This window comes from Schistocerca nitens, chromosome 5 (assembly GCF_023898315.1).
Source record: "Schistocerca nitens isolate TAMUIC-IGC-003100 chromosome 5, iqSchNite1.1, whole genome shotgun sequence".
Lineage (NCBI taxonomy): Eukaryota > Metazoa > Arthropoda > Insecta > Orthoptera > Acrididae > Schistocerca > Schistocerca nitens.
In genome coordinates this window covers 352,203,931-352,229,644 of record NC_064618.1, presented here as the reverse complement: position 1 = coordinate 352,229,644, position 25,714 = coordinate 352,203,931, and the positions used below count along the sequence as shown (strand labels likewise).

The window sequence follows — 25,714 nt, the reverse complement described above, 5'->3', positions numbered from 1 at the left end:
AAACCTAACTAACCTAAGGACATCACACACATCCATGCCCGAGGCAGGATTCGAACCTGCGACCGTAGCGGTCGCACGGCCTGTTTAAGGATGACATGGTCGGCCGCCGTGGACGAGCGGTTCTAGATGCCTCAGTCTGTAACCGCGCGACCTCTACGGTCGCAGATTCGAATCCTGCCTCGGGCATGGATGTTTGTGATGTCCTTAGGTTAGTTAGATTTAAGTAGTTCTAAATTCTGGGGGACTGATTACCTCAGATGTTAAGTCCCATAGTGCTCAGAGCCATTTGAACCATTTTTATGAATGACATGTTGATGTGTCTTCTAGGACGTTGTCAAACCAGACTCAAGCTGTTTCGATATTTTGTAAGTTCATTATTTGTTCACTAAGCGAATTTTTGGATCTGCATTGATAGGAATCCGAAAGGCAAGGAACACTCCATCAATCTGGGCCAGACATTGAGACCTGTGTTTCATTATATCTCTGCTTGCGGAATCAGTATGGATTCTCCAAAACTGTTATAGTAAGAGCCCGCAAAACGTATTACAAATTCCTGCAGGCAAACTGATATCAACGGATAAAACATACTACAACATGTTCAATACCCGTTTTGTCAACTGAAATGACTTGCAGCTTTTAATAGAGGTTTAGAAACCTTCTCTGCTCGAGCAGCGCAGGATAAACTGCTGCTCGAAGGTGAGCAATTTCTTTCTTCGTCCACAAAACTATACCATTAATGGTATTTCGCATGTATCAGTCATTACCCCAGCTCGAGACAAAACGTAAAGAACTACAACGTATAGAACTACAACGATTAAAGCGTCTAAGCACGCCACAATGAAAGGTGGCCATCACCATACTAAGGCTGCCTGCTTAGCCGTGCGCACTAACGCAGTGCTTTCCGGGCGGGAAGGCGTGCCGGTCCCCGGCGCGAATCCACCCAGCAGAATAGTGTCGAGGTCCGGTGTGCCAGCCAGTTTGCGGACGGTTTTTAAGGCAGCTTTCCATCTGCCTCGACGAATGCACGCTGGTTCCTCTTATTCCGCCTCAGTTATTCGGCGATTGCTGCGCAAACACTGTCTCCACGTTCGTGTACACCACAATTCCATAATTACTCTACCACGCAAACATTTGGGGTTACATCTTATACAATCATGTCAATTTTATTGCTCAGAGAGATAAGTCAATCGAATGATGTATAACAGGAAATTTCCGCACAAACGCAGCCTTTCTGCTTGGTTTCCGACGGCCTTATTATGATACGATACAGGTACTTCAAGAATAGATCGAAATGACCCGGCAATTTTTTCACTAAAATTATGTTGTAAAGGTGAGGAGTGGATACCCCTTAAGGTGGATGGTGGAACTGGGCTCTCAGTGACCAGAAAGACAGTGGGGTTTCGGTGGACCAGTGAGAGTACGTCATGAAAAAGCCATTGATAAGCATTTATTTTCTTACTCAGCAGAATAAAACAGTTACGACGGTGCTCGAAGGTGCCAACACCCTCATGGCGTAAGCTACACACGGCCGTTGACCTAGCAGGCCCCTGTCACTGACAGCTAGCGGCGTCGCTCGGCCGATGAAACAACGATGCCAGCGACTAAGCAACGCCGCTAATGAAAGGGGACCATCACCGTATTAAGCCCACCCGGTTAGCCATGCGGTCAAACAGACTGCTTTCTGGGTGGGAAAGCGTGCCGGTCCCCGGAGCAAATCCGCCCGGTGAATTAGTGTCGAGGTCCGGTGTGCCGGCCAGTCTGTGGATGGTTTGCAAGTCGGTTTCCAACCTTCCTCGGCGAATGCGAGCTGGTTCCCCTTATTCCACCTCAGTTACACTACGTCGGCGATTGCTGCGCAAACACTGTCTCAACGTACGCGTATACCATAATCACTCTACCACCCGAACAATTGAGTTTACACTCGTCTCGTGTGAGACGTTCCCGTGGGGTCTCCACTGGGCCCGAACCGCACAAAAACCCTGGGTTCGGTGTGGGGCGGCGGTGGGGTGAGTGGACTGCTGTAGCCTCTTGTGGGGTTGTGGACCAGTTAAGGCTACAGCGGGGACGAAGCCTCTCCGTCGTTTCTAGGTCCTCAGTTCAAAACAATAAAATGCAATACAATTACTATATTAAACGGAAACCTCCTGTCGTCCCCCTATCATCAAAATTAGCGCCCAACTAAATTTTGGGAAAACATAATTTCTCGGGAGTTTTGATTTTAAAATGACGAAAGACAAATTATATTTAGATTTTGTAGATATTTTATTAAATCACCGAAACACATGAAAAATTTTAATTTCCCGCCATAGTTAAACGTTTCAATATGACGAGGTACCCAATATTGTTTTGATATCAGTTAGATTTATATTAAACGTACGGAAAACTTTAATTTCCCGTCATAGTAGAAAGTCCGGACATGACGAGGTAAGCAATTTTGTTTCAAAATCAGTATAACAGGTTGCCCAAAGCCAACTGAATCCGAGTGGTATGTCATGCGGCCTAGATATAAGACAATGACACAATTTGTTCTGCTTATTTATAACGACCTTTTCTTACAGAATGGCTAGCGAACCCAGCAATGTATCACAAGTGCTATTTATGTACGGAAATTGGATATATCTCAGATCTCCCTCTGCTCCTTCTTTCTGTCTATTTATAAAGGGTGTTACAAAAAGGTACGGCCAAACTTTCAGGAAACATTCCTCACACACAAAAAAAGAAAATATGTTATGTGGACATGTGTCCGGAAACGCTTACTTTCCATGTTAGAGCTCATTTTATTACTTCTCTTCAAATCACATTAATCATGGAATGGAAACACACAGAAACAGAACGTACCAGCGTGACTTCAAACACTTTGTTACAGGAAATGTTCAAAATGTCCTCCGTTAGCGAGGATACATGCATCCACCATCCATCGCATGGAATCCCTGATGCACTGATGCAGCCCTGGAGAATGGTGTATTGTATCACAGCCGTCCACAATACGAGCACGAAGAGTCTCTACATTTGGTACCGGGGTTGCGCAGACAAGACCTTGCAAATGCCCCCATAAATGAGAGTCAAGAGGGTTGAGGTCAGGAGAGCGTGGAGGCCATGGAATTGGTCCGCCTCTACCAATCCATCGGTCACCGAATCTGTTGTTGAGAAGCGTACGAACACTTCGACTGAAATGTGCAGGAGCTCCATCGTGCATGAACCACATGTTGTGTCGTACTTGTAAAGGCACATGTTTTAGCAGCACAGATAGCGTATCCCGTATGAAATCATGATAACGTGCTCCATTGAGCGTAGGTGGAAGAACATGGGGCCCAATCAAGACATCACCATCAATGCCTGCCCAAACGTTCACAGAAAATCTGTGTTGATGACGTGATTGCACAATTGCGTGCGGATTCTCGTCAGCCCACACATGTTGATTGTGAAAATTTACTATTTGATCACGTTAGAATGAAGCCTCATCCGTAAAGAGAACATTTGCACTGAAACGAGGATTGACACATTGTTGGATGAACCATTCGCAGAAGTGTACCCGTGGAGGCCAATCAGCTGCTGATAGTGCCTGCACACGTTGTACATGGTACGGAAACAACTGGTTCTCCCGTAGCACTCTCCATACAGTGACGTGGTCAACGTTACCTTGTACAGCAGCAACTTCTCTGACGCTGACATTAGGGTTGTCGTCAACTGCACGAAGAATTGCCTCGTCCATTTCAGGTGTCTTCGTCGTTCTAGGTCTTCCCCAGTCGCGAGTCATAGGCTGAAATGCCGATCAGTTGCTTAGAACGTCTTCCTGTCGGGACACCTTCGTTCTGGAAATCTGTCTCGATACAAACGTACCGCGCCACGGCTATTGCCCCGTGCTAATCCATACGTCAAATGGTCATCTGCCAACTTCGCATTTGTACACATTGCACTGACTGCAAAACCACGTTGGTGATGAACACGTACTGATGTGTTTGATGCTAGTACGTAGAGCAATGAGTCGCATGTCAACACAAGCACCGTAGTCAACATTACCTTCCTTCAACTGGGCCAACTGGCGGTGAATCGAGTAAGTACAGTACATACTGAGGAAACTAAAATGAGCTCTAACATGGAAATTAAGCGTTTCCGGACAATGTCCACATAACATCTTTTCTTTATTTGCGTGTGAGGAATGTTTCCTGAAAGTTTGGCCGTACCTTTTTGTAACACCCTGTATAATTAATTTGTGTGTGTGTCTGTGTATGCGTTAAGAATATGTAGCCTATTGAGCTGTGTTACTGCTCAAATTACATGCTAGAGAAACCAAAATTGCAATTTAACCACAGCTACCCAAAGGAGATAAGAAGCTAGGGATCTTTTATGATGAACAAACTCGTGGTTGGTACATAGTTTTAATTTGAGCTGAAGAACAAATTTCATTATTACAGAATTACAGAATCAGAATAACAATACAAAAATTTAATTAGGACTTTTGTCCTCTTAAGAAAAATAGAAAATGGAATTACCAAAGATCAAGTCTTTAAATTTCGGACGCTTGTTCTTCACCAGACATAGTAAACCCATGTGATTGGATCATAAATTAATATAACAAACAACACTTTAAAAATAATAATTATATCTTTTTGCAAAAGGATCACAGACAGTCACCACTATAAACACACTATTAAGTTCATTGATTATATAACCAAAATCTACACAACACTAATTATTCACCTTGAGTTACTTACGAAAAGATCTCGTCCGAGCCGGCGGACAGGCTGGATATTTAACTAAAGGATGGAAGTGCGGCTTATACCTGGTGGTACTCGGAAGAAACGAGTAGAAAGCAACCACCAAGCAATTTCGAAGATGATCCGGCTCCAAGCCAGGACAAAAAACACGCAGAACGCGCACACGATCTCAGCCTGCCCGCCAAGGCGACAAACCCCATCTGCCCCACATACCAGACTATTTATGTAACAGAAAATAATTCACGCGACATACAAGTTCAACTCGTGATTCGCCTTTTTCAAGACCATGCCAGGCGTACTAACTACGTGACTATCTGTAACATAACTGAAAACCAAACTGAGACATTTACCGAATAAAAGAATAATTAAAATTACACTGACTTAACAAAAGCCCTGCCCTGCATATTAAAAGAAAGTCTAAAACGGAAGCTGGGCGAAGAGCACACTAACATACTGAATCAAATTAACACTGCAAGAAACCTTTAAAACAAGCAGTAAAACTATTCCCTTTTGCATTTGTCGAAATAATTAGTCTCCACTCCGCGGAAACAACACTTCAAAACTTTAGACTTCCTAACCTCAGTATAACAGTCTCTTATTCAGAGCCATCCTTAACTGATCTTCGGCAGATACAACAGGCCACCGTAACTGTTACAAATCTTCACATGTTAACAGCAGAATATAATTCATCATCATCATCATCAGTTTTCTGCTATATTACCAGGTCCTGTGCCTCTCCATTTTCTGCGATCCATTGCATCCATCTTAAGGCTGTTGTATATTGTACCATCCATCATGTCATTCAGTAGCTGGAATCTCTTCCTTCCTCGCATCCTTTCCCCTTCTACATAACCTTCTAAAACTGTTTTGATCAGTCCGTCATTCTTTCTTAATATATGTTCAATCCAGTTTCTTTTTCTTCTCTTTATTACATCTAGTAACTGTCTTTTCTCTCCCACTCTTCTCAATACCTCTTCATTTTTATTCTGTCCATCCAACTTATTCTTTCCATCCTCCCCCATGTCCAGATCTGAAAAGCATCCAGCCTTTCTCTGTCTTTCTTCCTCATAGTCTATATTTCAGCGCCATGTAGAAGAACACTCCACACAAGACATTTTATGAGTCTCTTCCTGAGTTCTCTGTCCAGCCCGCTGCAGGAAATTCTCCTTTTCGCCATTGCTACCCTCGTTTTAATTTCTGTGGTGCACTTCCAGTCGGTGTCTATCCTGCTTCCAAGGTACTTAAAATTTTGCACCTGTTCTATTATTTCTCCATTCAGCATAATTTTTATTTCCTTATTTCCTCCTAGTGCCAATACTTTTGTTTTCTTTGTGTTAATTTTCATTCCATATTTTTGTCCGTTAGTTTCAATGGTGTCCACCAAATCTTGTAATTCTTTTTCCCCTGTGGCTAGAAGAACTATGTCATCAGCAAACCTCAAACACCCTACTCTTCTTCCTCCAATTTCTACGCCTTTGTCATCTAATGAGCATTGGTCAATCATAGTTTCCAAGTAGAGGTTGAAAACAGTAGGTGATAGACGGCATCCTTGTCTTACTCCATTTCCTAGTCCGATCCAGTTTGTACTTTCTCCTCTCACTTTAACTGAAACTTTTTGAGTAAGATATAATGAGTTTACAAGTCTTCTGGTTTTGCAGTCCACTCTCTTTTCCCTCATTATAGTCGCCAGCTTGTCCCAAACCACATTGTCAAATGAATTTTCTAGATCGATGTAGCACACATATAGGTCTCGTCCTTTTTCAATAAACCTTTCTCCCAAGATTCGTAGGAGCCCTATTACATCTCTAGTGCCCGTATTCCGTCTAAAGCCAAACTGCTCCTCGTCAAGATTCTCCTCCATTACTTTTTCAAGTCTTTTATTAATTATTCTTAACATCATATAAATCATACGTAACTTAATGCTTCCAGTTACGCGATGAGACGTCCAGCCTGAGGTGACGGACCCGCCACCGTTTCGCACGCAAACGCGTCGACTAACCAGCACCGTCCACCCGGCGCGCCACAAAACGGCGAGGACGGCGACGCCCCAGGTACAGCGGACGGAGACGAGGGCCTACCTTCAAAACATGTTGCCTCACTGAACGCCGACCGGAGAGAGAGCTCGGCCTCACCCCAAGCCGGGTCACCACGGCCCACGCATGTTTGTCCAAATGTTTATTAGAGAAGTGAGTAAAAATTTGAATTAAACTGGCGAAGAAGTTTTCAGCATTCTTACCAACAACATAAAACAACAAATTGTTACATAATAGTATAGTTACAGCAGTTGTCGGTGCGTCAGGAGTGCTACGTGCAACTCCTCCTCAGAAAAGAAACCTAACTATCCACATTGGTATGCTTCATCCACTCCTTGCTTCACCTTTTAAAACGAAAATGCTAAAAAGTTGAAATTCATGCGCTGTATTTACTGTTTGTGAATATTTGATAGCTGTACTCTTTACCTATGAGCTGGAAGAAATTGGAAGATTTCAGGCTGCCAGTTCCTTGTGTCTGACCACAGCCACAAATAATAATAATAATAATAATAATACAGATTGTGCCCTAGGGCGATGTAGTAACAATTACATAGTTACTGTTGAGTTGCGGTGTCTATTAGTTCGTCTACTGTAACCAAGTAAATAGTGAAGAAATATCTAGTCTATTTCGAGAAATACCTACAAGTAAAAGAAGGGATTTACAAAAGTGATCTATATGTAACAATTTTATGATCAAAGATGTATGCTACAAAGTAGAAATTGTGTGTTTAGAGGCTACACTAAAAATTTGGCTCACGGTGATTGGGAAGCCAGGAAATGCCCAATAAGTCTGTGTTATTATGACACCCTGATCATTTTGCCAGCCAAATCACTTCCTTCGCTACACATTGCACGGCAAGGCAAATACAAACTCGATTCGGTCGCAGGGAAAGTCTTTCAGCAAGAATAGAAGAGCAGACGTCAAGTTCCCACCCCGGTGACATTTAAGTCTTTCATAAATGCGTCTGACGAAGCGTCTTCTACAAGCATACCAAAGAGAACTGCTCTCAGAGCTCCTGCTCCTCCCCGCCATGTTCTCCTATTCTATGGGGCTTTAGACAACAGCGCAGACGGAAAATTATGTAAAATATAAACTATTCGACACCATAGTCAAGCGATTCTTGAAACAATGCATAAGTTTCGCACCTGTGTAGCTACACTCCTCACTTTTGTTTCAGTGAAGTCAATGGGTGGTTGATATATCAGGTAAAATAGCAGTGGGGAACGAAGACCCTCTAGCGCACATTGGTAGAACGTATGTTTGTGATTGGTTGTTCCATAAGGCATTTATTGTGCACTTATTCGGGAAGAACAGGGATCAAAACCATTTTCGGTCATTCGTATTAAGAATAATTGTGGGTTTCTTCAGCCTATTATGGCTAATGTTGAGTTTTTTTTTCTCGTAAGGGGAAGTGTTGTGACTATGCAAGACAGCCAAGTCACAATGAGAGGAAGCCGAAAGGCACGCGCTTAAACTCACGCAGGCTGGCGTGAGGTCTGAAACAGGATACGTAATGTGATTTGAGACTTTCTCGGCGTATTCCATTCGTGAAATCTTCTCGGGTGATCAGCCGAGTAAAGGCGTCGTCTTCTCGCAACGTTTCGAAGGGTTTCGTACCCATCATCTTCAAGCCAACAGCCAAGACTGCCCGCATTCTGGAGAAGCACAACATCAAGACAATTTTTCATGCCCCAAGTAAAATTAAGGACATACTTGGCTCAGTCAAAGACCACCTAGGACTGCAGACTCCGGGCGTATACAGTATTGAATGTGAATGTGGTACGAAATACATCGGACAAACGCAGCGCTGCATCACGCAGAGGCGCTCGGAACACATTGGAAATGTACGCCTTGGTCAGACAGAAAAATCGGCGGTAGCGGAACATAGCCTTAACGAAGGACACACCTTCCTCTTTGAGGGTACGAAGAAGCTGTGTGACGCTAAAGGATTTTGGGATTCAGTTTTCAAAGAGGCTGTAGAAATTCGGTTGAACAGCAACCTGATCAATCGAGACACTGGTTTCCAACTTAGTACAGCCTGGAATCCCGCAATAACTAAAATTAGAAGAGAACGCTCCGGCACGAAGACGGCAGCGGCCACAGACGTATTAGGAACCGGCAGGGACTCGACGCCCGGTCCGCGCCGCGAACCCCCCACCACTGGCGCGGCGGCCGATTCCGCAGGTACCTGATTGGTCGGCGCCCGGAATCAGTCACTGGTCCAGGAGCCTTTATAGAACCGCGCAACACAGCATCTCGACAAGCAGAACACACAGATCCTCGTCGCCCTTCAGGCAACAGTCCAGCAGTCGCTCCCCTCTGCGACTTCCTCAGTAGTATCAAAACCCCATCATGAATAGACGACCGAATATTCAAGGCCTGACAATGTGCGTCTTTAACGCAGACGGCATTGTTAATCAAGAGGTCGAATTCCGAGAACTCATGAAGGAGTTCTCCATCGACATATGCATGATGGGGGAAACCCACCTAAAACCGGGAATAAAAGCGACAGTTCCCAACTACGTTACCTACCGTAAAGACAGGCCAACCCAAGGCGGAGGAGTGGCCATATATGTAAAAAGAGGGATCCCCCACCACCAGGTTTTCTTACCAGCTACCAACAAAATCGAAGCAGTGGCGGTGGAAGTAACCACTGCCACTGGACCCCTAACAATTGTTGCAGTCTACCGACCCCCACATGACCAGATAGATGAGGGAGACATAGCTGCTCTAGGGCAAATTGAAGGCAAACTCATAATAGGGGGAGACTTCAATGCCAAACATCCTGATTGGAATTCTAGAGTAACCTCCAGAGCAGGCGCCAAACTGCAACAACTAGCGCGCACCCACCACTTCGAAACATGGGGTCCAGTCGAGCCCACACATTTTCCAAAAAATGGAGGCAGGCCCGACGTGTTAGACATAGCTCTCACTAGGAGGATCGCAGGGTTTGTGGCCGCAAGGACAATCAACAGAATGTCCTCCGACCACAACCCAGTGATTCTGGAGGTCGATGTGGGAGAATGGGTAGCACTCCCACGGTACCAGACGTCGTACAAACGTACAGACTGGGAGCGATACCAAGAAACTGTCGCCTCTGATATCGCTCGCGCTCCGCCACCTACTGCGGAAACAGTAGAACAAGCGCTACAAGACCTAACAGGCACCATCTTGCAGGCAGCGGAAGAAGCCACCCCTCCACAAAGGGATGGCCCTCCGCCGCAAATACAGCTCCCGGAACACTTGCTAGCTCAAATTCGACATAAGAACAGAGTGGCAAAAGAGTGGAAGATCACCAGAAATCAGGCCACCAGGAGGCTGCTCAATCGTCTACAGAGAGAACTAAAGGTAGCGCTCAATGAGCACAGAAACCAGCAATGGCAAAACCGCCTCACAGCTCTCAAAGTAGACGATCATACACTATGGCAAGCGACCAAACAGTTTACAAAACGACGCGCTAGGATGCCGCCACTGCATGGCGAGCGTGGACTGGTCTACAGCCATGCTGGAAAGGCCAACGCCCTCGCCGACTCCTTCGAGAAGCAGTTTCAAACGGCAGAACCCCAGGATGAAGAGCATGAAGAGGTAGTCAGTCGTCAACTGGCCGTCTTCCTCAATGCTGAGGAGGACCCAGAGGACGAACCCATACTTTTTGCCCCCGAGGACGTGGCAAGAGTAATCAGGTCCCTTCCTACAAAAAAGGCGCCAGGGCACGATAGTGTCACAAACCAGTTAGTCAAAAAACTCCCACCCACAGCGATCACACACCTCGCGAACGTCCTCAACGAGATTACTCGTTCCCGTATTTTCCCAGCTTGCTGGAAACATGCGGAAGTGGTCGCGATACACAAACCAGGGAAAGACCCTCTATTCCCGCAGCACTACAGGCCGATTAGCCTCTTGCCAACTCTCAGCAAGATCTATGAGCGCCTCCTGCTAAGACCCATACAAGAACATATTACCAGAGAGCAAATTCTGCCGGATTTCCAATTCGGATTCCGGCAGAACCACTCTGCCCCACAACAGGTCATGAGAGTGGTTGAAGCAGCCACGGAGGGCTTCAACCACAGAGGCTACTGCGGGATAGTGCTACTAGACGTAGCCAAAGCCTTTGATTCAGTATGGCATAGAGGGCTACTCTACAAGTTGTACACACAAGGGTTTCCTGGGAGTATAGTTCAGCTGATCAAGAGCTATCTCACCAATAGGACTTTCTCCGTCAAAGTAGAAACTGCCACCTCCACCAGAAGGCGTATTCGTGCTGGGGTGCCGCAGGGATCGGTCCTGGGGCCCGTATTGTACAGTTTGTACACTGCGGACACTCCAACGGCCCCCCTGGTGCATACTGCGCAGTACGCTGACGATACAGCCTTCTACACGAGAAACGCGAACAAGGACCTGGTCATTCGTAGGCTACAAAGGGTCTTAGATGACACAGAAACCTGGGCCCGTCGCTGGCGCATCACCATCAACTCGGAGAAGACACAGGCAATGCTGATTACCCGCAGGCTCGGAAGGCGCGAACCTCCTCAACGTCCCCCCCCTCCACCTTCACCTAAATGGAACCCAACTCCCCTGGCGCAGAACCGCCAAGTACCTTGGTGTAACCCTGGACTCTCGTCTTACGTGGAAAACCCACATAGACGAGGTCCACAGGAAGGTCTGCGCCAGAATGTCCATCCTATACCCTATCCTGAACACAACCAGCTCCCTTCCTTGCCCAGTAGCAGTAAATGTATACCAGGCCCTGATCCGGCCGGTAATGGAGTATGCGTGCCCTGTCTGGGGATACGCGGCAAAGCAGCACCTGGACAAACTCCAGAGGCTGCAGAACCGCGCCCTCAGAAGGGCACTGCACCTACCTCTCGGATTCCCTACGGACGACTTGCACGCTGCAGCCGAAATCCCACTCCTGAGAGAGCGTTTCCAGGATCTGGCAAGGGCCTTCTATGAGGGTTCTTCCAGATCCGGAAATGCACTCATGCACTCCCTAGGTCGGTATGACATGTCCCGCGATAAGCATAAGCGCCCTATGACGATCTTCGACGACTAAGTCGAAGAGAAAAATCCCAATATCCATTCCCAAATCCTGCTCCTACCCAAACCACTACAATTATCTGGCCAAACCTCAGGCAAGTACCAGACTCACACAGAACAAACATCACATTTCATAGACACAAAAAAATACAGAAATAATCATACACACAAGTACACAGGGGAGCAAAAGCCGAAAGGCTACAAACTCCCCCTCACACTTCTCCAAAGAGGAGAAAGTATTAGATGTAAGCAGCAGCATCTCGACACTTCGCTTGAAGATGATGGGTACGAAACCCTTCGAAACGTTGCGAGAAGACGACGCCTTTACTCGGCTGATCACCCGAGAAGATTTCACGAAAGGATACGTAATGAATGCTATAAAGAAAAGTACGTAGCTGCTGGAATACTTAACTTTAATCCACAATTGGTGAACATTGGTCTTGTTGATACAGTATTATCATCTCAATATAACTTGGTGATGGCGCCTTGCTAGGTCGTAGCAATTGACTTAGCTGAAGGCTATGCTAACTATTTTCTCGGCAAATGAGAGAGTCTTCGTCAGTGTAGCATCGCTAGCAAAGTCGGCTGTACAACTGGGGCGAGTGCTAGTACGTCTCTCTAGACCTGCCGTGTGGTGGCGCTCGGTCTGCTATCACTGACAGTGGTGACACGCGGGTCCGACATATACTAGCGGTCCGCGGCCGATTTAAAAGCTACCACCTAGCAAGTGTGGTGTCTGGCGGTGACACCACAGAAAGACCTATTTCTGTTTCAGCCTTTCCCCCCTCTGACCTCTGTCTTCCTATGGAATGACTTCACACTGGACTTGAACTTGAGTGAGAGACAAAGGCATAAGAATAGTCTCATGAGGATGAAACTCGTATGCCTGCCACAAACTGTATTTCTAGTCTCAAACACAGTGAAACGCTGTTTAGCTCGCTTTAGAGCACTGTTCAAATGGTTCAAATGGCTCTGAGCACTATGGGACTTAACTTCTAAGGTCATCAGTCCCCTAGAACTTAGAACTACTTAAACCTAACCAACCTAAGGACATCACACACACCCATGGCCGAGGCAGGATTCGAACCTGCGACCGTAGCGGTCACGCGGTTCCAGACTGTAGCGCCTTTAACCGCTTGGCCACATCGGCCGGCTAGAGCACTGTGGAACGAAAGACCCTGAGCAGTGAAAGTGCTGTTCTTAAGACTATTTCACGTCGTGTGACTTTAATCTTATCGGAGAAGTTATTTCTTATATATAATTGAGAAATCGGTGCTTTTCGAGATGATTATTATCCACAGTTCAACTACATCCTGAGTGAGATTTGAAAAATTCACTGTCACACGTTGATAAATCGTTCGTGTTCATTATCAGTACCCAGTAGAATTATCTAGACTGAGGGCCATGGAGATAAGATATAAAACCTGTCCCCATTATACGATTGTCAGGCGTCATCCGGTAAACGGTAAACACTTGATGTTAATAAACGGTATCTTACAGTGTTATCTTAATCATCAGAAAGTGAGAGAGTTAAGTGTAAGATTTTTTACGTGATGAATGGTTTTGCTGACAGAGGGTACGACGAATTTGAACTGGAGGTTATCAGTGAGGTAGCCAATTTCAAATCGTTTTCTGATAAAGGCCGTGGACTAGGAGCATTTACCAGTTCTGAAACAACGTACAGAAATGGCCATACGAAAGTTGCTGTACGTCAGTTAGTTCTTATGATGCTGCTGTTACTTTCCTCAAATTCACATGTCTACAAGTAGTAGCGAATTGTTAGTATCTCATTGCTCCTGGTATAACACTACCGTCTGCTACTGCTATACCATAACCTTAAAGTTGAAGGCAGGTAGTGACTGAAAACTATCTTGTTAAAGTAATTATGGTATAAAGCAACAGAGCAGTGTTACCCTCTGAGAGGAACTTCGTTACGTTGACCGTGTTGTACCTAACGGAGGTGGCATATCGGAAATGAAAGTCAGAATTACGCAAATATTTTAACAGTAACAAACACTATTTTTGCCTAGCTATACTGTTTAAAGAATAAGGAAAACGATCGCCAGCCTAATTAGGCAAGAGAAAGATTAACGTTCTCGTTTAAGAAAGTAGGTATGAGTAACTTTAACGGACAAACACGACCTAGACTTGGCCACACGCGAGTGCAAAGAACTCTGACACATACATACGTTTACGGTAAGATTGAAGCTAACAGCTAGAGCAGCACAAACTATTTACATAAAAATTACAAATAACGAAACACACTATTACTTTCAATGCTTATTCAAACTGAATGGTCTTTATAACGTTATTATTACTATTCACTGCAGAATCATTAATTGGACATAGGTTCAGTATTATTGTTCAGATATTTTCCTAGCTGGCATGAAATTATAAATGTAGTTCACTGCAAAATTATGAACTGGTCACAGGTTAAGTATCTCTCAACTAAATACTATTGGTTCAAATGGCTCTGAGCACTATGGGGCTCAACTGCTGAGGTCATTAGTCCCCTAGAACTTAGCACTACTTAAACCTAACTAACCTAAGGACATCACACAGATCCATCCATGCCCGAGGCAGGATTCGAACCTGCGACCGTAGCGGTCTCGCGGTTCCAGACTCCACTTCGGCCGGCTAACTAAATACTATTCTGTTTAGAATGAAAGTTAAATGGAATTCTCTAACAGATTACTTCTCACTGTCTTTTGAATAAAGAAATTATTGTTTTCATAAATAGTGGTAAAGGATAACCTGTGGATTTTATTACACTATTAACATGCACTTTCAATACCCAAAAGAAACAAGTGCTTAGCAAGCATGAATATATAACTTTCCATAAATGCAGTTCACAACTTTTACTACAGCAAGACACAATGTTGACAAATTTACAAGACACTGACTCACCTTTTAAAATTTACTACAGGCAGCAGTATGATCATTTACTAAGCAAAACTTTATAAGCCTCAGTTTTAAGAGCTTTTAATCTTTAAAAGAAACTGCAAATTGTCTTTATTACAACAGTCTTCTACTTGCAAGTAAATGATTAAATAGGAGACTTAGATACTTTACAAAACTACATTTACTGCTTCCCACAATCTCACTAAATCCACGGTAAATCTGAATACTCCCTTCTTACCAAAGATCAAACAGCATTATTTAATGTTCTGAGGCTTTCATTTTTTCCACGAACTAGGACACTCGGTAATCATAGTTTAAATGGAGAGGAACCTGAAAGGTGTTGTGATAGGGAAAAAATCAAGGTAGGTACGTAAATTCAGTTACAAGTTACCTTATATTTGTGCACACTAACACATCCAATAAGCTGATCCTTCACTGTACATCATTATAGTATCCCGTTACAGTGATTGCGCAATGTGGTGGCAACTCTATATTGGTAGATGGATTTGCAGGCAGAATTGCTGGACTCTGTCCCTTCTTGGTGGCGACGATGGATACCAGTTCCAGAATCGTTCCAGCTGTTTATCCATCCATCCGAGGCATTGGAAACTGGCAGAAAAAGTCTCTCTCGGAACCAGCACAATATGCAACTTTTAAACGGCAGTTCACAGTTTGGTAGCTCGTCCCTGACTGACTCTCAATTCCAACTTTTCTACCTAGCCAACCACAATTTGCGCGCGCTACACAGTTCCGATCCCGAGGGGAACCACTACACCTTTTATATACTAAAGAACTAAGAACCCTAAGTGAGGATCAGCAGTTTACATAATAGTAACCAAACACATTAAATAAAACAGTAGATTTGCACATATTAACATTTCTACAAAAAATTATTCACACAGAAATTACAATTATATATAGTAGGTTTTGTTCCTTCCAAATGGGACAAAGAATTTAAATGACAGATATACTACATTGCATAGAATCAAACCACGACATCACAGTTTCAACAAAGAAAGGAGTATACAATTTTATGTTATCGATTCAAACACATTTACAGATACTCAATGTCATAACATTAAAACAAAGCAAAAAAGCAAAATAAATCTGTACAGCATTAGAGCTATGCTGCTACACTGGTTGTTTCTGAATGTAGCCTACCCGGCGTTTCCGAGCAAGACTTTCGCCATTACCATCGCTCCTGTCTTAGTGTAGGCCAGGATCGTACATATGCACTGTCCAAGCGAGAACACAATCTCTAGAACAAATCTCTCCCTAACTTCACACGACTGTTCACAAAATATACTGGCGGGGAAAAAAATAGTACGCCCTCTTAGAGGTTTCCAATTCACTGAAGATTTATTGTTGCAACATCTCTTATGGACTACATGAAGTGATAACATTTACAGGTCAATACCACAAGCGGTTCTGTAGTACCAGGTCCGAATCATGTTGGAACACCCATATCAGTAATTGGTTTTCTCTCGCCGGCGGCAACGTAGTCGCAGACTCTGGCATCCGATCGACTGTACAGGTAGCGAACACTTTACTATTATACGTTTTGCCACACCTGCACGACCTATCCACGTAGTTCTGTAACTGTTGTTGTTTGACGATCACTGCGAGTCACTTCTCATCCCATCATATCTAACATGGGACATGTGCTCGATTGGAGATGAGTCTGGAGATCGTGCTGACTAGAGAAGTTGCTGCCCGTCCTGCGAAAGAACGGCGAAAGAACAGGTCGAACAAAATTCTGCACGTATCGAGTGCTTTTTGGCATCTCCTCCAGATGCACAAAAGATGAACGAAAGTTGTAGCTTATCGCACCCCACACCATAAGCTTCTGGTGGGACCAGAGTGTCTTGGTCGAAGGCTCTCTACGAGACAGCAGTCACCAGGTCTATGTCGTAAGCACAAAAGAACCATCACTTGCGTGCAAGCAGAATCTGCTTTGTGACTCCTCGAGCTTTCCCGGCGGATATGTTGTAAATAGAGTCTGCCTTAATTGCTTAAGACCATGGTGCTCCATTCCATTTACCAAGTGATCGTCTTACGGCACCAGTCGCGCCGTGCACGTCGATGCCGTGGCGTGGGTGGAGGATGGGCTAGAGGCGAGAATGCCTATAGTACCACTGATAATAACCGGTACGCAGTTCATGTTGACACGTCTGGGCTCAAAAGCCCTTTTATCTGTGTTGTGCTAGCTGTACGATCTGCCACTGATGCCCTTACAATACGACAATTCTGACGGGCGTCTGTGCTGCGTGTACGTCTACTGGTGTGAGAGTGTTGACGTCACCACTGACACCATCGTCGATGCACAATTGACGCAACATGTCCAACTTGTGCGGCAGTTCTCTGAAAGGAACATCCCGCCATTTGGAATTTCAGAATTTACCCCTTTCAGACTCGCTCAGTTGGCTGTAGGAAACACATGTGCGGTTCAGTGGCATGGTTGTCTGCTTGCTTCACAATTTTGCAACACACTGAGCCTTCTTGTTGTGAGCATTCCCTATTAAAGGTAGCTGTGCCACTATGGTATATGTTCGTGGACGACGTTGAAACTACTATCAGTACTTCTCCCATCCCCTAGGTGGCACTGGTGCCATCGGATCAAAATACACATCGCCTGTTCATGTGTATGAATCTCTTTTCCGGCAGTGTTTAATGGTTTTGCAAGGAAATTCCGATTTTCAAAAATCAGTTTCACAGTCGAATACTTCCACCTGTTTTTTTGTTTTTTTTGGTCATTAGTCTTCTGACTGGTTTGATGCGGCCCGCCATAAATTCCTCCCCTGTGCCAAACTCTTCATCTCAGAGTAACACTTGCAACCTACGTCCTCAATTATTTGCCGGTTGTACTCCATTCTCTGTCTTCCCGTACAGTTTTTGCGCTCTACAGGTCCCTCCAGTACGATGAAAGTAATTCCCTCATGTCCCTTCTCCTTATCAGTGTTTTCCAAGTACTCTTTTCCTCTCCGATTCTGCGCAGAACCCCCTCAGTTTAAGGCCTATGATTGATACTAGTAGACTTCTCTTCGCAAGGAATTCCCATTTTGCCAATGCTAGACTGCTTTTGACGTCCTCCTTACTCTCTTCTTCATTATTATTTTACTGCCTATGTAGTAGAATTCCTTAACTTCAACTACTTTGTGACCATCAATCCCGATGTTAAGTTTCTCGTTGTTCTCATTTCTGATACTTCTCATTACTTTCGTCTTTCCTCGGTTTACCCTCAAAACATATTCTGTACTCATTAGATTGTTCATTCCATTCAACAGATCATGTAATACTTCTTCACTTTCACTCAGATAGTAATGTCATCAGAGAATTGTATCATTGATATCCTTTCACCTTAAATTTTAATTCCAGTCCTAAACTTTGCTTTTATTTCCATCATTTCTTTTCCGATGTACAGACTGAACAGTAAGGGGCGAAAGGTTCAAAAGGCTCTGAGCACTATGGGACTTAACATCTGAAGTCATCAGTCCCCTAGAACTTAGAACTACTTAAACAGGATTCGAGCCTGCGACCGTAGCGGTCTCGCGGTTCCAGACTGAAGCGCCTAGAACCGCTCGGCCACACCGGCAGGCAGGGGGGGAAAGACTACATCCCTGTCTTACACCTTTTTTAATCCGAGAGTTTCGTTCTTGGTCGTCCACTCTTATTAAAATGGTTCAAATGGCTCTGAGCACTATGGGACTTAACATCTGAGGTCATCAGTCCCCTAGAACTGAGAACTACTTAAACCTAACTAACCTAAGGACATCACACACATCCATGCCCGAGGCAGGATTCGAACCTGCGACCGTAGCGGTCGCGCGGTTCCAGACTAAAGCGCCAAGAACCGCTCGGCCACACCGGCCGGCCACTCTTATTATTCCCTCTTGGTTCAAAAATGGTTCAAATGGCTCTGAGCAATACGGGACTCAACTTCTGACGTCAGTAGTCCCCTAGAACTTAGAACTAGTTAAACCTAACTAACCTAAGGACATCACACACATCCATGCCCGAGGCAGGATTCAAACCTGCGACCGTAGCGGTCCCGTGGTTCCAGACTGCAGCCTAGAACCGCACGGCCACTTCGGCCGGCATTCCCTCTTGGTTCTTGTACATATTGTATATTACCCGCCTCTCCCTATAGCTTACCTCTATTTTTCTCAGAACTTATAATATCTGGCACCATTTTTACATTGTCGAACGCTTTTTCCAGGTCGACAAATCCTATCAGCGTGTCTTGATTATTCTTTAGTCTTGCTTCCATTATCAGCAGCAATTATCCTGCTTCATCCTCCAAAGGTTCTATGAAATTTCGACAGGTTGCAGCGCTATTGGTAGCCTTTAAATGGCGTCTGTAACGGTGTTACATTCCAAGCAGAGCGGTCGTTGAGTTTCTTTCGGAGGAAAAAAAGAGCATTACAGACATTCATAGGCGCTTCCAGTATGTCTGCCGGCCGTGGTGGCCGAGCGGTTCTAGGGGCTTCAGTCTGGAACCGCACGACCGCTACGGTCGCAGGTTCGAATCCTGCCTCGGGCATGGATGCGTGTGATGTCCTTAGCGTTAGTTAGGTTTTAGTAGTTCTTAGTTCTATCGGACTGATGACCTCAGATGTCAAGTCGCAGAGTGCTGAGAGCCATTTGAATCATTTGAACCAGTATGTCTACGGAGACGTGGTTGTGAATAAAAGCAAGGTGAGTCGTTGGGCGAGGTGTCAGCCATCATCACAACAAGGTCGTGGGAACGTGTCCTATCTCCCGAGTGCCAGCGCTCTGCACACTTCTGTGACTCCTGAAATGTTCGAACGTGCGGACACTCTCCTTTTCAGTCAAACACCTCACTGCACAACTGTGAATATCTGTTGGTGGTGCTGATACACTCGTCCACCAGTTGGGGTATTCAAAGCTGTATGCTCTCTGGCCTCCTCATTGCCTAACACAAGACCATAAAGAGCAACAAAGGATCATCTGTGCTGAATTGCTGGGACGTTACGGGGCTGTTCATGGCAAGTTTTTGTCGGACTTCGTCACAGGCGATGAAACATGGATTCACTGCAAACACCTGTCTACTGAATGATAAGGAGTATGTACTCTATGGTATTCTATGTAGTTTTCCGATACTTTAAGATGAGCTACTACAAAATGTTGCTCGGCAGGTCTGTATCGAATGGAAACTAGCAGATTGTGTAGTAGGTCCGCTGTTGTTTTCTATCTACATAAATGATCTTTTGGACAGGGTGGATAGCAATGCGCGGCTGTTTGCTGATGATGCTGTGGTGTACGGGAAGATGTCGTCGTTGAGTGACTGTAGGAGGATACAAGATGACTTGGACAGGGTTTGTGATTGGTGTAAAGAATGGCAGCTAACTCTAAATAAAGATAAATGTAAATTAATGCAGATGAATAAGAAAAAGCATCCTATAACGTTTGAATACTCCATTAGTAGTGTAGCACTTGACACAGTCACGTAGATTAAATATTTGGGCGTAACATTGCAGAGCGATGTGAAGTGGGACAAGCATGTAATGGCAGTTGTGGGGAAGGCGGATAGTCGTCTTCGGTTCATTGGTAGAATTTTGGGAAGATGTGGTTCATCTGTAAAGGAGACCGCTTATAAAACACTAATACGACCTATTCTTGAGTACTGCTCGAACGTTTGGGATCCCTATCAGGTCGGATTGAGGGAGTACATAGAAGCAATTCAGAGGCGGGCAGCTAGATTTGTTACTGGTAGGTTTGATCATCACGCGAGTGTTACGGAAATGCTTCAGGAACTCGGGTGGGAGTCTATTGAGGAAAGGGGGCTTTCTTTTCGTGAATCGCTACTGAGGAAATTTAGAGAACCAGCATTTGAGGCTGACAGCAGTACAATTTTACTGCCGCCAACTTATATTTTGCGTAAAGACCATAAAGATAAGATAAGAGAGATTTAGGGTCGTACAGAGGCATATAGGCAGTCATTTTTCCCTTATTCTGTTTGGGAGTGGAACAGGGAGAGAAGATACTAGTTGTGATCCGAGGTACCCTCAGCCACGCACCGTATGGTGGATTGCGGAGTATGTATGTAGATGTAGGTGTAGATGTATATTACACTGACTCAATAATTTCTTTCTCTCCAAGGCGTGTAATAGGGTAATGGCAGGAATCGGTTTTTTTCATCGAATGAAAACTGTCGTCAAAATTTATACCAAAAGTATATCAATGGTTCTTACTTGTTCAACTGCTCTTTTTGTATTAATTTTGTAAGTAGTGTTCTTAAATAGAGTAGCCTTCCCTATACTTGTTTTACGCATGTGGATGAATACTTTGATCTGTATCTGAGATATTAGGTCCCTCTACAATATTTGCATTTTGAGATACTGTTTTATTTTGACGTAATAGCCACTCCATCTTTTTGTCTACTTTTAATCTATATTCTCAATATTATTCTTTGATTACGTATTTATTTCTTATATATGTCCGTCACTTTTCTCTTTTCTACGCATACATTTCACAAATTCCTTGACATCAACTCTATATATTACCATCTTCGGACGTCGTAGGTCATACTCTCTATATGTGTACACCATTGCCGCATTTGTGATCCAGTTACCAAGCCGACTACACACAATTTAAATTTCAGCGTTTACATAATTCTTTCACGAGCTCTATATGGTATACGGAACAACTGTTATATTTACAACACGTCATCCAAAGCTGTTACACAGCATTGCACCATTTTGTATTATTGAGAGGGTTACAACATCCCACGTAAGTAACTTTAAAATTTTCACTTTCAGAGTTTTTCAAATTCATAATTACGTTTATTATATTTGACTTCCGCCTGTTTTCAGAATGCTTGGAAATGACAACATGTCGAAATTGCAGTCGAATGAATAATGTTGTAACAGCCAAAAGCGGAAATGATCTCATTAAAAAAAAGTAACCTTGCTTTTATCGAAAAGGGAGGTACCATAAGAAAAAATCACGGAAACAGTTATGAAACAGTTATTCTACATTATTATTTGCAGTTGCTTCCAGTGACTCCTAGTCTTCAACTCTACTAGTCAGTGCAGAAGCCTCTGATTTTTATATGCATACAGGATAGAAACAAATACTCCTTCGGTTTCTGGGCCTTTCGCCTACAAATTTGTATTCAGTTTAATTACTGTTACGACATTCTACTAACAGTTTCCTCTAGTGGGCATCTGCTTATATGTAACACAAAGGCACTGTAACAGGGTAAGCGATCTTCACGATGTGTGAACGAACAGAATGGTGATGCAGAGACTTGCATAACTAAAACATCTGAATTCTCGCTAGACCGCCAACGAGAGAGCGGAAAGCTTAGTCAGAAGTTCACACACTAGTTGAAAATCCTAATAGCATGTCAAGAAATTTATGTTCAGAAATAAAGGACTATATCCATAATAACTGCTATAAATACAGAATACTATGTCATTGTAAATGTTACCGAAGATAGTTTTATCGATATTCCATATCTTCTTGTATCGCACGTTCTCGCTTCTGTGCTAGAGGAATGGAAAACTTCTAGCCACCAACAGCTTCAAGAAAAAGCGTATCTCAAGCTGTTCCACCTAATTGTTATTTATAAAAACTGACATCTCATGCAGCCATGTTAATAATAATATTTAGTGACTGCAGTTCAGGGCCGGCCGGAGTGGCCGAGCGCTTCTAGGTGCTACAGTCTGGAACCGCGCGACCGCTAATGTCACAGGTTCGAATCCTGCCTCGGACATGGATGTGTGTGATGTCCGTAGGTTAGTTAGGTTGAAGTAGTTCTGAGTTCTAGGGGCTGATGACCTCAGAAGTTAAGTGCCAAGTTCCATAGTGCTCGGAGCCTTCTTCTTTTTTTTTTTTTTTTTTTTTTTTTTTTTTTTTTTTTTTTTTTTTTTTTTGCAGTTCTGGAAAACGAAGAATACCGAATTTTCCGTTCTTCTAGAGTATATGAAAAGTGTGTTCTCAACGTTCGTTTGTAATTAAGTTCCGAAGATTCTCTTTTCCCATAAGCAAATGCAGTTATTCATTTGGAGGTTATGTCACCGTCCAATCGGTTAGTGATTAAGAACAAATTGAACCTAAATTCTTAAGGCTTTTTTCAGACATTTATTAAAGTAAACACTGAGAGAAAGGAGTATTTATTTTTTGTACATTTAGTATTTTAAGGTAATATTTCACAGCAAGCTAAAATTCGCATCTGCCGACATCATCGTGTATTCTGATTGATCCAGTCGACGTAGTAGGAAACTTCAACAAAGACACCTGGATACTGTGAAGTGGCACAATCGTACCCATTCCACGAGGAGATTCCCACCTGTTGGCCGTTCACCAGTAGGGGGCCACCGTCGTCACCCTGAAAAAGAAGGAAGAAATTGTTAAGGTTCAGATATCATGTAACTCGCGAATGCTCTTAGAACGCTATCAACGAATCTAACGCTGTCCTTTGAAGTCTCCGAGCCAAAAGTTGATCCAAGGAAACCATTTAATCAGGCGTGGTCAGATAAGCATCGAAAACCACTAGCTGCATCTGGTTTACCAAATGGCTCTGAGCACTAAGGGACTTAAATTCTGAGGTCATCAGTCCCCTAGAACTTAGAACTACTTAAACCTAACTAACCTAACGACATCACACACATCCATGCCCGAGTAGGATTCGAACCTGCGACCGTAGCGGTTGCGCGGTTCCAGACTGAAGCGCCTAGAACCGCTCGGACACTCCGGCCGGCCTGGTTTACCAGCTTATCAACTTACACGTACCTCGTTGTTTCGTTTCACACCCCAGATTCTTATTATTTCGTATCAGCCTAACACAACCACAATATTCCTCTACCCCTGCGAAAAATAAAAAGACTCTAACGTCTTCAGCGTCGTTAATATATGTAAGTTTTGGGAATGGAGAGGTCCACGTGGTAGACTGAATTTCCGGCAGCACTTTAGAAAAATCTGAAGCGTGTTTGCCTCAATAATTCTAAATAGGCCAGTTCTGCTCAAAAGAAACTTTCCTCGAGCGAGGTTGCGCGGTGGCTGACATCCTGATTCCTCCCAAAAGGACTATGCTGTTGATCAGAATATTGAAGTGTACAAATGTTTTTCGTTGTTGGGTAAGGGATCATGTAAAATCAATACTTGTTCACGGTGTGTTCACTGTGTGTGGACGTGGTGGTGGAATTTGATTATAATAAATGCACATTTTTATCAACATGAACTTCAGTCAGTCTAATTCCCTCTCATATTCCGCTTTCCTTTGCATTTGATTTGTGATCAGTGGTTCTTGGAGCATTCTGCCGAGAAACCTTTCCATTATGAGAATGTCTAAGGAATGTTGTGTTAATTTAGGAAGTACAAGTGCATAAAGAAATGATCGCAGTCGTACATAGATAAGTGCATTTATCCGCAAAAATACAAATATTATTTCACCAGGGTTTAGTCCGTAATTTTATCATGGTTTGGTTCGACAAAGAACAGACAGTGAGCAACAATTTAGTTGAAAGCTCTGAATGATTAGGCAAAGAAAACATCGATTTCATATAACGAAAGAAGTGTTGCAACGAAGCTAGGTAACATACGTTACGCAATTATAGAAGCACCGCGTCAGTCGGACCCTTTTTATATGTAATCTTGTGGAAGAATTTCGAATTGTCTTTAGTTGATGAGTCGAGCTTCATAGAACGACATATCTCTTTAAAGTCGAATCTACACGCGCTAGTTTTTCGTATCCGAGCACGTACGTGTGGTGAACAACAGAATATGTCCTACGGGATTGTCCCTATATGTGTGTGTGTGTGTGTGTCTGTGTGTGTGTGTGTAAAAATGTTTGGACTTATTTATTGACCGTCTCTCACAATTCCCAAATGCTGGTGTCTCAATTCAGTGGTTTGACGTTGTACTGCTACCCATATATCCACTTACAAAATGCATAAGTTATCTCCATAGTCGTGTCATCAACGTAGGTTATTACTATTACTGCGTCACCAATGCAGGAGCTTAGGGGTGGTATGTGGCACTGTGGGCCAGCATCACTTTTCTCCGGTCGTCCTGGACTGGCACGCTCTTATTTATAAAATTCTAATCACTCTCCGGTGCATGGTGTGTGCGTATCCTCGTAGAGCGCGTAAAATGCTATTAAGCAGTTGTTTACTGACAGAAGAAATGGAATTGTGTGTGTCTAAAACTAGTATAAAAATACGAGTCAAGTTTATCACAATGATTCTGTTGATAATTAATTGACTAGTTCTCATAATTCAAGTGACAGATGTTAGAAATCACCTTGGTGGTGCACCCTCTGATCGTTGGTCTACGTATGGGACGTTACACATATTTCTAGTGAAATATGTTCTGTAAGTTACTACTTAGAGAACGACTATAGCTGAGTGGTAAAATGGGAACAGTAATATCGTCGTGAACGGGTAAAAAGTTTCGTACAGCCAGGCAGCTGGAAGGCACGAGCCGGGGGAGTGCAATATTGTAGGTAAGAAAAGATCGCAACTCACATCGCATGACCCTTTGCCTGAGTCTCCAGCGCAGATGTTCATGGCCGGCATAAAGAGGTAGATGTAGTCCGAGTACGTCGCCTGGCAGTCCGAGTCCGACCACACGGCGACGTTGACCTTGCGCAGGCTGCTGACAGCGGATGACTGAAACAAAGAGTATGTGTCACCGTTGTATGTCTGCACCAGATTTCATTGTCTCGCTTCAATCATCGTCATCATCAGCAACATCAACATCATCATCACCCAGTCGACACGGCTGGGTGTTCTGACCCCCATTCCTACTTTAAACTGGTGACATCAGTGGTCTCACCTTTGAGGTGGATCCCCAGCCAACCACAGTGCCAGTGGCGCCGGCGGATGTCTGCTGACCGGATGACGGAAGGGAGACGGCCGCTATGGTCGACGAGAACGACAGCGACTGCGACAGCTGCAAGAAATTAGACAACACTGTAAGCTGACAGTGGACTCTCCCGTACATTAGTAACTGCCACTAGTCTTGTAGGTCTACTCCAACTAATTTGTGTGACGCAGCAA

At 44.0% G+C, this 25,714-nt stretch overlaps 1 protein-coding gene across 1 annotated transcript in view; it reads right to left on the bottom strand.

The window, feature by feature from the left end:
- Positions 1-22,827: 22,827 nt before the first annotated feature.
- Positions 22,828-25,714, bottom strand: part of LOC126260246 (trypsin beta-like) — a 35,184-nt gene continuing 32,297 nt past the window's right edge. The window contains exons 5-7 of the mRNA XM_049957563.1: positions 25,491-25,607; positions 25,181-25,324; positions 22,828-23,043 (exon numbers count right to left, since the gene is read on the bottom strand). Of these exons, the coding sequence (XP_049813520.1) occupies positions 22,897-23,043; positions 25,181-25,324; positions 25,491-25,607 (408 nt within the window). The 3' untranslated portion in view covers positions 22,828-22,896. The remainder of the gene's footprint in view (positions 23,044-25,180; positions 25,325-25,490; positions 25,608-25,714) is intronic.